The sequence below is a fragment of the Corythoichthys intestinalis genome, chromosome 2 (genome assembly GCF_030265065.1).
Source record: "Corythoichthys intestinalis isolate RoL2023-P3 chromosome 2, ASM3026506v1, whole genome shotgun sequence".
NCBI lineage: Eukaryota > Metazoa > Chordata > Actinopteri > Syngnathiformes > Syngnathidae > Corythoichthys > Corythoichthys intestinalis.
The window spans coordinates 44,347,442-44,361,596 of record NC_080396.1 but is presented as its reverse complement, the minus strand read 5'-3'; the positions used below and the strand labels follow the sequence as shown (position 1 = coordinate 44,361,596).

General features: G+C 39.1%; 1 protein-coding gene across 1 annotated transcript in view; it reads right to left on the bottom strand.

Annotated features, from left to right (window-relative positions):
- The window catches only part of prkx (protein kinase X-linked), a 22,615-nt gene extending 8,460 nt beyond the window's left edge, over positions 1-14,155 (bottom strand). The window contains exons 1-6 of the mRNA XM_057820825.1: positions 13,645-14,155; positions 9,324-9,492; positions 4,905-5,168; positions 4,581-4,700; positions 4,000-4,095; positions 3,629-3,686 (exon numbers count right to left, since the gene is read on the bottom strand). Of these exons, the coding sequence (XP_057676808.1) occupies positions 3,629-3,686; positions 4,000-4,095; positions 4,581-4,700; positions 4,905-5,168; positions 9,324-9,492; positions 13,645-13,780 (843 nt within the window). The 5' untranslated portion in view covers positions 13,781-14,155. The remainder of the gene's footprint in view (positions 1-3,628; positions 3,687-3,999; positions 4,096-4,580; positions 4,701-4,904; positions 5,169-9,323; positions 9,493-13,644) is intronic.

Genomic DNA, 14,155 nt, shown 5'->3' with positions numbered 1-14,155 from the left:
TGTGTATGCTGCGCTCTGGTCTGCCCCGATGTGGATAAGGCCTGCTTTTTGTTTTCGCAGCTTTGCAATTCAACCGAAGGCTCTCCGAGCATTCCATGTACACGCGTAAGGAGTGCGCGCGTTTGGAATAATGGAACGCAGCTTGGGCCGATGATTGGTTCTCGTCAGCGAAGTATCTAGAAGGATTTGCTGACTGTGTTCTTAAGTGCTCAGTTTACATACTAAGTTAATCACATGATGATAATAATAATAATTAAATAAAACCTCCCGACCCCCCCCTCTCCTCCCAAAAAAAATTTCTCCTCGGATCTACGCAATTCACGTAGGTCGTCCTTTTTTACTTCAAAACGGCAAATTTCGCCGAAAGGTGAGAGATTTTCATGCCTGTAATTAGCATAATAAGCAAAAAAATCCCTTGTAGAGAAATTCCAGTAACACTTTAATTGAACTCCGTGTCAAAAGACCGTCATAATTATGACATGACACTGTCATGACCAGTAATGAATGCTTATGACAGATGTCATTAAGTATCCTTACCCTAACACCGTTCCTAAACTCTAATCACAATCTAAGGACATTTGGAAAAATCTCAATATTGCATTAAGTGTAACTGAAATTCCTAGCGGCAAAAAATGAAGATAATTATTTGTACACACTTAAAAGTGGTATTATATGGTTATTATTTTTATAACTTTGTGTTAAACAGAAAAACACCAAGGCATGTAATTCTATTAGTTACGTAATTGCTGGTTTGACATTTTGAAAGCATGCATTGAATCTTTTCCTTGGGCAAAAACTCAAATCATGTCTGATCATATCCTCTTAACATGACTAATACGAATACTACACTGCAAATGCACATTATGGTTTTTACAGGAAAAAGTGATAAATTTGTTGCAAATGTAAATGAACTTTAAAAATAAAAGTGTTCTCTGTGTGAACCTCTTCAGAACAGTATTTTTTCTGCTGGGAAAAAAATAAAAAATCTTTGCTGATTTTTACTCTACTGAAATACCAAAACAGCGCAGTTTTTTGGTCGAGGATATTTCATGGTTTTATTGGTTATTTGTAATGTTAAAGTTACATAGTTTTTAATGAGAAATGAGCACTTATATTTGCCTTTTTGAAGTTGAGTTTTGTCTCAGCCATTTTAGAGCCAAAATAGCAAAGAGGGCGTGGTAAACCTCATAATTTAATTTTGATTGGTAAAGTTTCATCCAATCATCTTCCAGAAATGGCAATAGCGACTAAATTCAGTGTATTTATTGATTTAGAGACGCGAACGTGTCATGTCCTTCCGCAGCATGCTCAGGTCTACAGGGGTTAAATAACGCATGAAAAAGAAAGGTCTTTTTTTAATTTCAAAAAAGGTTATATAGTTTTGGAATACATTGATCCTTCGCTACTTAGTGCTTCAAACTTTGCGCCCTCAGTGCATCGCGGATTTTTTTTTTTCAATTAAAAAATAATTTTATAGAGCTGTCCCAAGCCGATCATGTAGACTCTCACTATCACTCCTGCCGTTTTTCTTGGTCAGACAATGCACGAGATTTTCTTATTAAAGTTAACGATGATTAACAGACATTAAGGTTTGGTCTTGCCAGAGACACTTAGAAGCCAAAACCTCAAAGCGCCCCATGCGTCAATCATCATTATTACTTGTTAAATAGTTGCTGTGGCAACTCATTGTGTGTATGTGAGCAGCTTGAGTGGATTTGAGTAGACTCACTCAATGAAGCATTTAGGGTTAGGGTTATTATTGGGGTAGTTATTACATTTGTAGTGCTTATAAAACAATTTATTTTAATACACAGTGCCTTGCAAAAGTATTCGGCCCCCTTGAACCTTGCAACCTTTCGCCACATTTCAGGCTTCAAACATAAAGATATAACATTTAAATTTTTTGTCAAGAATCAACAACAAGTGGGACACAAACGTGAAGTGGAACAAAATTTATTGGATAATTTAAACTTTTTTAACAAATAAAAAACTGAAAAGTGGGGCGTGCAATATTATTCGGCCCCCTTGCGTTAATACTTTGTAGCGCCACCTTTTGCTCCAATTACAGCTGCAAGTCGCTTGGGGTATGTTTCTATCAGTTTTGCACATCGAGAGACTGACATTCTTGCCCATTCTTCCTTGCAAAACAGCTCGAGCTCAGTGAGGTTGGATGGAGAGTGTTTGTGAACAGCAGTCTTCAGCTCTTTCCACAGATTCTCGATTGGATTCAGGTCTGGACTTTGACTTGGCCATTCTAACACCTGGATACGTTTATTTTTGAACCATTCCATTGTAGATTTGGCTTTATGTTTTGGATCATTGTCCTGTTGGAAGATAAATCTCCGTCCCAGTCTCAGGTCTTGTGCAGATACCAACAGGTTTTCTTCCAGAATGTTCCTGTATTTGACTGCATCCATCTTCCCGTCAATTTTAACCATCTTCCCTGTCCCTGCTGAAGAAAAGCAGGCCCAAACCATGATGCTGCCACCACCATGTTTGACAGAGGGGATGGTGTGTTCAGGGTGATGAGCTGTGTTGCTTTTACGCCTAACATATCGTTTTGCATTGTGGCCAAAAAGTTTAATTTTGGTTTCATCTGACCAGAGCACCTTCTTCCACATGTTTGGTGTGTCTCCCAGGTGGCTTGTGGCAAACTTTAAACGAGACTTTTTATGGATATCTTTGAGAAATGGCTTTCTTCTTGCCACTCTTCCATAAAGGCCAGATTTGTGCAGTGTACGACTGATTGTTGTCCTATGGACAGACTCTCCCACCTCAGCTGTAGATCTCTGCAGTTCATCCAGAGTGATCATGGGCCTCTTGGCTGCATCTCTGATCAGTTTTGTGATCATGGGCCTCTTGGCTGCATCTCTGATCAGTTTTCTCCTTGTTTGAGAAGAAAGTTTGGAAGGACGGCCGGGTCTTGGTAGATTTGCAGTGGTCTGATGCTCCTTCCATTTCAATATGATGGCTTGCACAGTGCTCCTTGAGATGTTTAAAGCTTGGGAAATCTTTTTGTATCCAAATTCGGCTTTAAACTTCTCCACAACAGTATCTCGGACCTGCCTGGTGTGTTCCTTGGTTTTCATAATGCTCTCTGCACTTTAAACAGAACCCTGAGACTATCACAGAGCAGGTGCATTTATACGGAGACTTGATTACACACAGGTGGATTCTATTTATCATCATCGGTCATTTAGGACAACATTGGATCATTCAGAGATCCTCACAGAACTTCTGGAGTGAGTTTGCTGCACTGACAGTAAAGGGGCCGAATAATATTGCACGCCCCACTTTTCAGTTTTTTATTTGTTAAAAAAGTTTAAATTATCCATTAAATGTTGTTCCACTTCACGATTGTGTCCCACTTGTTGTTGATTCTTGACAAAAAAAATAAATTTCATATCTTTATGTTTGAAGCCTGAAATGTGGCGAAAGGTTGCATGATTCAAGGGGGCCGAATACTTTTGCAAGGCACTGTGTATGTATAAATAAAGCTTTTTTCAATTATACTTTGGGACAAAAAGTGAAAAAACATGTCTTATATTTATCTTTCCAATGCTAAATCTGAAATACACTGATGACATGAACAATGGTTTTCAAATGTTCAATGTGAATATGAACTCACCTTCATGTTCCCAAGTCGTCTAGCTCGGTCAATTACTAGAAATTTCTTGATTAGGTCTCTGTTAAAAAAAAAAACACAATCTGTGTTGATTGCTGCTCAAAGTCACTTCATATTTGCAAATATCAAAAATAATACAATCTACATATTAAAATTGCACTCCAAAAATGATAGGAATTGACTTTTTGTCACCATAGGGAAATGATTAGACTTGATACTAAAACTTTTTCCAATACGTAATTAATTTATTGGCAGAAAGTCCTGGTTGTTTTACTTAACTTTTTTGCAATACATTTTAATTCAAACATTATTCACGTACATTATCTAATGTTAGTCATAAAACAACTATACTTTTTTAAGTACAAAAAGCTTACTTGACATAAAAATCCAGATGACGCGGGAAATCTAGTTTTCCCGCCAGAATTTTCTGATAGATTCCAAATGGATTGTCATCAAAAAATGGTGGGTGCCTGGGGAGAAGGAATTAAAACTTAATTTCTTTGCATCTGAGCGCAAAAGATTTAATATAGCACTTGTTAAGAATAGGGCAAATATTTTCTACAACGCCGTGGTCACCAGAGTAGTTATATATACATAGTTATATACATTCTAGTGCGTTTCTCAACTTTTATTGAGCTAAAATCGTATGATACAGTACCATTAAAAAAATAACACAAAGACCATATATAAATGATAATGAACTAATAGTTTCAAATTCTGTTTAATATCTCAAGACACATTTAAGTATTTCTTTAAAAATTCATTATTATATTTCTTTCTGTCCCATTTGGTCCTCTGTAAATTAGGTCAAACAAAGAAACTGTAAGGCTTTTCATGCCACGCCACATTGTATATCACTGGCATATTTGCAGTGTTTAATATTTCTTCTCGTTGAGTTTTCACTACAGAGTTTATCTCCACGTTCTTCTTGAGCTTTTGTATCTTTGGTACGCACCCAGCCAACATTTCAAAGATGAGAATGCCAAGAGCCCACCAGTCCACTGCACGGCAATGACCTTTGCTCTGGATGACTTCTGGCGCAAGATACTCTGGAGTGCCGCACAGAGTCCAGGTTCTACTCCGGAACAAAAAAGACAGACTGATGAAACAATTCTGCCAAGTATTTCAACTCATTATTGAGTGTGTAACATATTATACTGCGCCCAGTAAGCCAATGTACAATCTACATACATCAGAAGGAGCAGAACATTGTGCAGTGACTGGGAAAAAAAATACGACTAAAACTTCTTAGATCATTAAAAAAGCTGAATCATTTTACCTGTCAGAAAGCTTCTTGGCAAAGCCAAAGTCAGTCAGCCGGATGTGCCCTTCCCTGTCCAGCAGGATGTTCTCTGGCTTCAGGTCACGGTAAACTATATCTTTGGAGTGGAGGTATTCAATAGCACAGACAATCTCAGAGGCGTAGAAGAGACCAGTGGTGTTACTGAAGCGGCCTCGGCTACGAAGGTAGCTGAAAAGCTCGCCGCCGGGCACATAGTCCATTAGCATATAAAGGAAGCATTCATCATGGTGCGTCCAAAACCTGACACAGAGAATAAAATGTAGATAAGGTCGCAGTTTCCTCGCCTTTACTGAAAAAAGCATGGCATTCGAACAATCTCAAAGCACACTACCAAACAAAAATGCCACCAAAACCTACATATACTACACTGAAACAATGACCATCTCATCTCAATTTTCTTACAACTGTTGGTGTCAAATTTCAGTTTGATATTGGGCAATGTAGTTTTCGCCAACGAACACTTTTTTCATGACGATGACGAGACGGTAACAAGCTTAAAACGTGTTTTGGGGGACTAAAACATAACGAGCCAAATGCAAGTTTTGGTCTGACGAGGAGACGAGAACGAGACAAAAACGCGCCATAGTTTCCTTCACATGTTCAAAATGTGTGACAAAAACAAGACTGATATTGGGGTACGTTGAGTTCTTTTGTATGCATGGCAGCACAGGTTATACGCAGGTTAACGAACTTCGGGCATCTAGTTGATCTGCCCGTTCCTGTATTTATTTATTTTTCCCTTCAGGCATGACAAATCCAAACAAACATACAGCATTTATATGTGTTTACAATTAATTCAACTCGAAAAGAAAAGAGCTGACGGGAGAAGCCGAAGCTTATTGAAACCCGTCCCCAGTACACCATAAAGGACGCAGAAAATATCAAATATAAAATTTTTGACATTCAGATTTTGTAATGACCACAAGTTTTTTTGTTGTTGTTTTTTTTTTTTAAATAATAACCATCCCCTCTGATTGTTCATTTTCCCAATAGTCCTTAGTCGATCGATGTGCTCGTTATGTTGATTAGATCCAGTAGACAAGTTCATAATTTAGTACTTAGTTTATGCAGTTGATTCGATCCAGAAGATAGGGAATAGCTGAGGACCGATGGTAGGCCGTGTCCGCCACACTCCTTTTGTTGACTTAATCCTCGTCGCAGTTTTTGTTCCTTGCTGACTCCCTACGAACATTCATCTCAAGGTTGCGCAGCTTCGTAGTAGGTTGCATCGCCATTTCGGTTGTGGACTCATGGCCTGGGGGACTGGCGTCGCTAGGTCCTTCAGAAGGACCGTCCCAGCGATCACTGTCCCACCTGGCACAATCAGAAGCTGCCAGCAGCGCACCATAAGGAAACATCCTCGATATCGTTCCTCTTCGAGTGTGGTCAGACACAGCGGCCGCCGTCTACCCCAGCTATCCTCCACAATATCCAGACGTAAAAATGTTTTCCAGGCAGGTGCGTTGCCCAGGTTCTGGCAGGACAGTGGCCAATCGACCAGTCCCATGTCGTTACAAATTTGAAGAATTTGAAGTCAGTTGTCTGTGAGTTCTGTTTGCATTGGCTTTGAGTTCCCTTTGTTTTTTTGGGTTTTTTTTTGTCTTCCATTGTTTTGGGTACACTCGGTTTTGCTTCCAGCTTTGAGTTGCCACCCAGACATTATTTAACATTTGTACAAACCAGACATTATTTAACATTTGTATAGTTCTTATTATGTCCAAGTTAGCTTGAGTCAGCAACATAATTATTTAATAAGCTTTGTTTATACCTCCTCTTAAAAACAGCCAATGACCCTGAGCTGGTCACTGCAGAATCTAGTTTGTTCCAAAGCTTTACATCAGAGTAAGGAATCGAAAATGATTTTAGGTTCTGTAACTCACTGTAGCAATCAATTGAAATCTCACCGCCATCGGACCAACCAAAGATGTAGATATGTTGTTGGACTGGACAGTTAAACAACAATAATTTTACTGGACCACAAAAGTCAAATAATGTTTGGTTTTGTGATTTCTCAGTTTCATATTCTATTGGGACCTATACCAGAAACATAACATTTATACACAGATAGTTGTTGTTTTTCTTTACATTTTTTTTTTCATTGTGACTTTTCTTTCATTACAGAGTGGTTTTCGCTCAGCCAAATAACTGATGATGTCACAAGGCTTTGATAGTTAAGGCACTTCAACTGTGTAAACGATAAAAGAAGTAATTTTGACAAACTTTTCATTTGGTGCATCAGAGTGCCTCGGCATCCTGTCAGGTAGCATGCAAACTCTTTCGCTTTGTCTCCCCAAATGTCTTGGCGTCCCGCTAGGTGGCATATGGGCATCTCGCATCAATAAACCAGAGTTGTCAGTGACAAGGAAGGAGATAATAGATATGTTTGTGCACTGGGAGGTGGTAAAAACCTTTGTGGATGCAAAACATCCTGAATTGATGCATCCTGGCCGTGATATAGGTTTGGTCAATGACACCTCTTCACACATTGTAAGAAAATCTTAAAGGCAGAGGCAGACGTTCTTTGAGACGTATTTTAAGTAGTGATGGCCAAATGAAGCCTTATGAAGCAATGAAGCTTTGCAGCCAATTGGTTTGCACATGTAGCAAAGCTTCATTGTGCTTCATTTACTCTATGGCGCCATCAAGTGGTCTACAAGCCCAAGAGGTCAACATTGTTAAGAATTCAATGGTTATTTGATTATGAGAAAGATATGAATGTGCTTATGTTAGTAATTTAGTATGTGAACAAAATAACAAAACAAAAATAACAAAACAAGTACTAAGGATAATTTGTTATTCATTTTTGTTGAGAAATAATAGTTTTCCCACAGTGGCTGGCTTTAAACGGTTTCTTTTTTTTTGGACAATATTTCACCAGCTTTAGAAAATATTCTTCTTTCACAAGGCACAGATGAAGCTGGGGTGCTGATAAATGTGAGTGTCAGTTTTTATAAATTTGGGTAGGTATTCTTTTGTGCCTCCCAGTACACTAATGGATTGTTCATTCTGTTGATGTTTGGTTCAGATAGGTACACACACTCACATTTATATTAATGTAGTTCTTCTCCCTTACCTTATTGAAAGCAATCAAATGAAAATGTTCCCATACAGGGGAGGATCGCTTTTTTTTTTGCGCAATTTCCATCGCAAGCAAAGGACAAGGCTCGAAAAAAGATTGCACTGGTTGCACTGTTGCGCACAGATCATGTAACAAGTACAGGAGCCCGAAATGCACAAAATGTGAGATAACAGGCGATCGCCATTGCGTTTTGCAACCAATTTATACCGTAGTCTGTAGCCTACTGTGTTTGCAATGCGCGCCGAACGTCGGATCACTTCCGAAGCATACATCAGCTTCAGCCGGCCGGCGAGGCTTCTCACGCCATCATTTCCGGGTTCTGCCGAAATGACGCGCGCCTCGCTACAAGCCTCGTGGAAACACCCCTCCCATTACTCGACACAAGCTTCGGAACCTCGGCCCATTTCGTCCCATCACTAATTTTAAGTGGTCAGGGGGAATCTCGCAGTTCTTGCTCTCCTCATACTGCAGTGCTAGCTCGCACTTTTGTTACACTGCTAGAAGACTTCACCCTCCAAGGTAAGTGCTCGTATATAAAAAACATTGCTTTTATACTTTAAATTTTTTTCCTCCAAACTATTTAGCCTTGAAAATGATGCCTAGAATTATTTTTAGGGGTAACATGGATTGGAGATGTAACGGGTACACTCAGGTCCGTTGAGGAGCGTGGAAACCTCCCTGCCGATTCCTTCATGTAAGGACGCTAGTGGCTGCACCATTGGCTCGGGCTTTATTGGCGCAGTGGTTACCGTCCTTGCCTGCCGAGTGGAAGCATCGTGGCGCGCGGTTCGCGCCCCGGCCTGGTCAGAGGTGGGAGCGGAATGCGGAGCGGCACTGACACACCGGTTACAGACACATTAAATGGTCTGTGCTCATATCTTGATGGTCCATCGTGTTAGAACTAAAGGGAAGTAATGCAGAGACTTCACTCCTATGTGATTATTTATTGAGTGTTTGTGTTCAAAATTATTCTCATGCAATTCTTTAAAATATTTTACCGATAGGCCTTAGACGCAACTTAAATTGGTACAATATTTTTGGAAATATGCCAATATATGTCATTTTAGAGATTTCCTCTCTAACAAAATTATTCAATCCCTTACATAAGTAGTGCAACACCCTCTGGCAGTGATGACATCCTCAGATGTGAATCTTATCGTATTTCCGATGAGCAAAGGCTTCAAGCTCATTCACATTCTTGGGCTCCAAGTTGCATGAAAGATTCTTCCGATGGAATCGGCCATAAGACATGGGCATGGTTCTCACTGTACATGAATGTTTGGATCTTTGCAAGAACGTGTGGGGAAAAAACTCACAGTTGTATGAGGAAGGGGTGGTTGACCTCTTTTAGAACCGCCTTCTCGTTGTGTACATGCTGCTCCTGCTTCAGGCGTATCACATCAGGTATCCTCATTTGCTTCAGGGCATAAAAGATCCTGCTGTTCTTGTCACGAACTAGGTATACGCGACCAAAAGTTCCAGTGCCTGAGTAAAGGAGACACAACGAAGGAAGGGTGGCAAACATGCAAGTGTTAACTACAGTGTGTCACAAAAGTGAGTACACCCCTCGCATTTCTGCAGATATCTAAGTATATCTTTTCATGGGTCAATACTGACAAAATTACACTTTGACACAATGAAAAGTAGTCTGTGTGGAACTTATATAATAGAGTCAATTTATTTTCCTCTCAAAATAACTCAAAATATAGGCATTAATATGTAAACCCCTGGCAACAAAAGCAAGTAAACCCCAATGAAAAAAACGTACATCCCTAAATGTCCACATTGAGTACCCTCCAAAATGTCATGTGGCTCGTTACAGGAGTGCTGTCAGCGTTGCTGCAGAGATTAAAGAGGTGGGGGGGTCAGCCTGTTAGTGCTGAGACCATACGCCACACTCTACATCAAATTGGTGTGCATGGCTGTCACCCCAGGAGGAAGCTTCTTCTGAAGACGGTACACAATTAAGCCCGCCCGTCTTATCAGACCATAGGACATGGTTCCAGTAATCCATGTGCGTTGTTGATACGTCTTCAGCAAACTGTTTGCGGGCTTTTGCGGGAAAATAAATTAACTCTATTATATAAGCTGCACACAGACTACTTTTCATTGTGTCAAAGTGTCATTTTGTCAGTGTTGTCCCATGAAAAGATATACTTAAATATCTGCAGTAATGCGAGGGGTGTACTCACTTTTGTGATACACTGTATATACTGCTAACTAGGCAGACTAAGCGTTTGCAATCAGCACACCAATCTAGAGAATCTCTAAAAGATACTACGAGGTTAGACATGTGCCGGTTACCGGTTTCACGGTTTACCGTGGTGTGAAAACGTCGCGGTTTCAAAACCACTAAAATTTTCCGTCATACCTTAGTACGGTATTCGCTATTTTTCATGTGCCAAAATGCAGCCGAAGTGGCTTGGTGCGGCACCGCTCACCCCTTCCCGTTTGTTGCTGTGAGTGTCACTAAACAGCCAGCAAACCCAAAAACAAATCCTCCAAACACAAGGCGTACTTTTCTTCAATTTATTGAGCTCTCAAATCGTGGTGAAATATACAAATAAATACATTTAAAACGCTGTACAATTGTATTTTTCCACGTGTGATTAGGTTCAACAGGATAGCAGTAGCTCCATTAAAAAGTTCGCCAAAAACAAAACACACATTTTCCTTTCAAATTCAATATAAAAAACTAACTAAAACTTACAAAGACGAATGTTAGCCTAGGCTAAACTGGGAGAGCAGCTTCTTTTATGTCTCACAGCCGATGAGTGAGAGAAAAGCTTGAATGAAGGGGGGGAAGAAAAAGAATAGCGTCAAAGATCGCTAATTGAGAAAGGAGGTCTCACTCCTCACTTTTTTTTTTTTTTTTTTTTAGATGAAACCTTTCCTCAACAATATTTACATTTTAACTAATTTATAAAACTAACTTATACATTTTTAACTAACTTATTAACTTATGAATTCTTTGTTCTTTTTAACACAAAGGCATGGCATCATGTAGACTAGAGTTGACACAGTGGCTGAAAATGACGAAACTTCACTTGAGCTTCCCCCCTCAAAAAAAAGTCATACAGTATATATTTTTAATTTTATTTAGAAGTGTTTTTACTTTTTATAGAAATTATTTTGTTCTTACTCTAATATTGAGCAACTTGAGCTGTGGCTGTGGGTATAGTCTAGGTTCTATTTATTTTAATTTTATATAATATTTGTTATTTTTTGTTAATTTATTTATTTTCACATTATATTCATGTTCCAATTTGCAAGTATGTTTTGAAAAAATCCTGTTCAATGGATTTTTTTTTTTTTTAAACCCATACATCTCAAAATTTTGGAGCTATAATTGCAATACCGTGATACCGTGAAACCGCGGTATTTTTGCTCACGGTTATCGTACCGTGAAAATCTCATACCGGCACATGCCTACACGAGGTATATTAACTCATCGGCTGCCATTAAGGGTGATAGACAAACCAGAGTTGCTTTGAAAAATGAACTACTCTTACATTGCAAACGCAAGTTTTTGAGTGTTCTAAGTGCTAATATGGCAAAGCTAAGGAAACACATCAACAACCTTTTGACTCTTCCAACAGCTTTAATGTTATTTTGTACTGAAGCGTGATGATTCAATGGCAGCCATTCTAGATCAAATGGATTTGATGCCTATCACTGTCAATTAAGGGTGTAACGGTACATGTAATAGTATTGAACCGTTTCGGTACGTGGTGCTCGGTTCGGAATGGACACGTACCGAACGAGTTTTTGACGTGATATAACCCTTACTTTTCGAGGCTGTGAGTCGATCGAGTTAGAGTTTCTTTGTGTAGATTATATTTACTCCGTCTTCTCTACTATAATGAGGACCAACACAGCAGGACAGTATGACCCAGAAATGTCAACGGCGCGACAATGTGGCCGCCGCGAGAACGCATTGAAACACGGGCGTTAAGAGTCAATCAGCCAATGCACACCAGTCGCAGTGCGGCCGCGTGTTAGATGAGTCCCAGAAGCAGCTCAACGCGGCCCTCCTGCGTCAATACTACTACCGGTAGCTAGGATCGGGCCGGAAGTCACTCGTGTAAAAATACGGTGGATCCGGTCGATTTTCAAACTAATATGCAATCATAACCTACTTTTTGAGTCCATCCGATCTCTTGAGTGGTAGATCGGGGCACAGTTGACTTGTCTTTGTTGATTTACTGCTGTCTTCTCTGCTATAATAAAAACCAACACGGCCCCGTGTTCAATACAAAACCCTCCTACCACAACAAAACAAGTAGGAACTAATATTCCATAGGAACTAAAGTTATACAACATAAAATATACAATATAAATGAATACTACATCACATTTGTAAAATATAAACACATAATAAAATAAATAATAGCCCATTGAAATATAATACATTTAAATGAGCTAAAACACCTGTAATTAAATAATAGGAATAATACACAAATCCTGCTTACACAATTAAATTTATTAATTTCTGTGTGGCGCTTTAACTTGAGAAAATCCACCAATAAAGCTTTTGAAAACCGTTCATAAGAAAAAAAAGTTTCATTGAGGCATTTCATTTGTAAAATACATGTTAAAATCTTTGTCATCGGGATTGCTTTTCTCTTTAGCACAGGACTTCTTTTTTCTTCTTTCTTTCAGAAAGAAAGCTGACCAATACGCGGGCTCTGAAAGGCAAATTGTTGTTGGATTATCTTTAAATACCCGCTACTTTTTGAGCAGAATTCTAGCTTTGTACAGGCTAATGTTCCTATTGTTGAAAGCACTAAAGTGTGTAATAAATAACTAGCACATTTATATTATGTATTTTGTTTTCTTACTGTACCGAAAATGAACAGAACCGTGACCTTAAAACTGAGGTACGTACCGAACCGAAATGTTTGTGTACCGTTACACCCCTACTGTCAATGTATACAGTATGTAATGTTTTGGGCCCTTTCGGTCTTCTCTGTTTTAGTACTGCTACTTATTTTTTTGTATTTTCCAGCACTGTGGATTTCCTGTGACACTGCGACAGTCATGTTTGAGAGACTCGTTATTGCTGGTAGGTATTAACTGAATAAAACATAGATTTACGCCTAAATGGAAAGATAAAACGCCTGTTGTTATAAGAATCTTGTTGGATAAACTGAAAATGATGGGTATTAGTTGGGGAAGCCAGTATTTCCAAACATTTAATCAATGACATTAGTATTTTGGCCAATGAGATGTGATTACTGTATCCCAAAATGTCCGCTCTTCCTCCTTCCCTCATTAATACCCATTGTAATGTGCACCTGTGCCCTTTTCTATCAGTTTATATATGCGTCAGCTGTGTCATTTTTTTTTCTACATGAAAACATTTTTTTCCATTGCCAGAGGTCTAAGAAATCAACCATTTGCATACTTGAATACTTTGCGCAACTGTCTTTTACATGAAGAGGTGTTGTCTTTCCCTTTAAGGAATATTAAATGTTGAAGCAAAACGACTAACCCAAGTTTTGGCAGCATTGTCGGTACAAGTCAGCAGCGTTCATCTGCCAACCGGAATGTACCTAGACATGTATTGTTTACATGTTTTCTGAAAAGGTGTTCTCTATACGAAAGAGGAACGTTTGAGATGTTCTTGCAACTCACCTACTGTGGCGATGCTCATCAGATCATCAAGACAATACCTCTGGAGGTTGTCCGATGCGTCACCCGAGGGACCGCTACTACGGACATTTTCTTTGGAACAATTGCTAACTGCGGTATCTGCTTTGGAGGACGCCATGAGTTACCTCCGAGGTTATTTAGTGAGGGTTGAAAATGTTGGAGGATTAAATAAATACGCCATTTTATAGTATCAGCATGAACTAAGGAAGGACATTTTTACAAACGTAACGACATTCTATATAATATTCAGTCATTGTCTATTCAGGCCTCTACTGGAAATAGCACAAAAGAAGTTGTTGACAAGTAAATGCCAGAGAAAAGTGGTTCGCTTAAAAACAAGCAAAAGCTTAAAATATTACAACAATTGTTAGAAAAAGCACCGTATAAAACTACGAAAATGAATTGCATGTTAAAAAATTCCAGATGGATGAATCCTACGCCTCCGCATTTCCTTATTTACGCCGAGTACGCTGTGTACGCATGCGTGAATCAG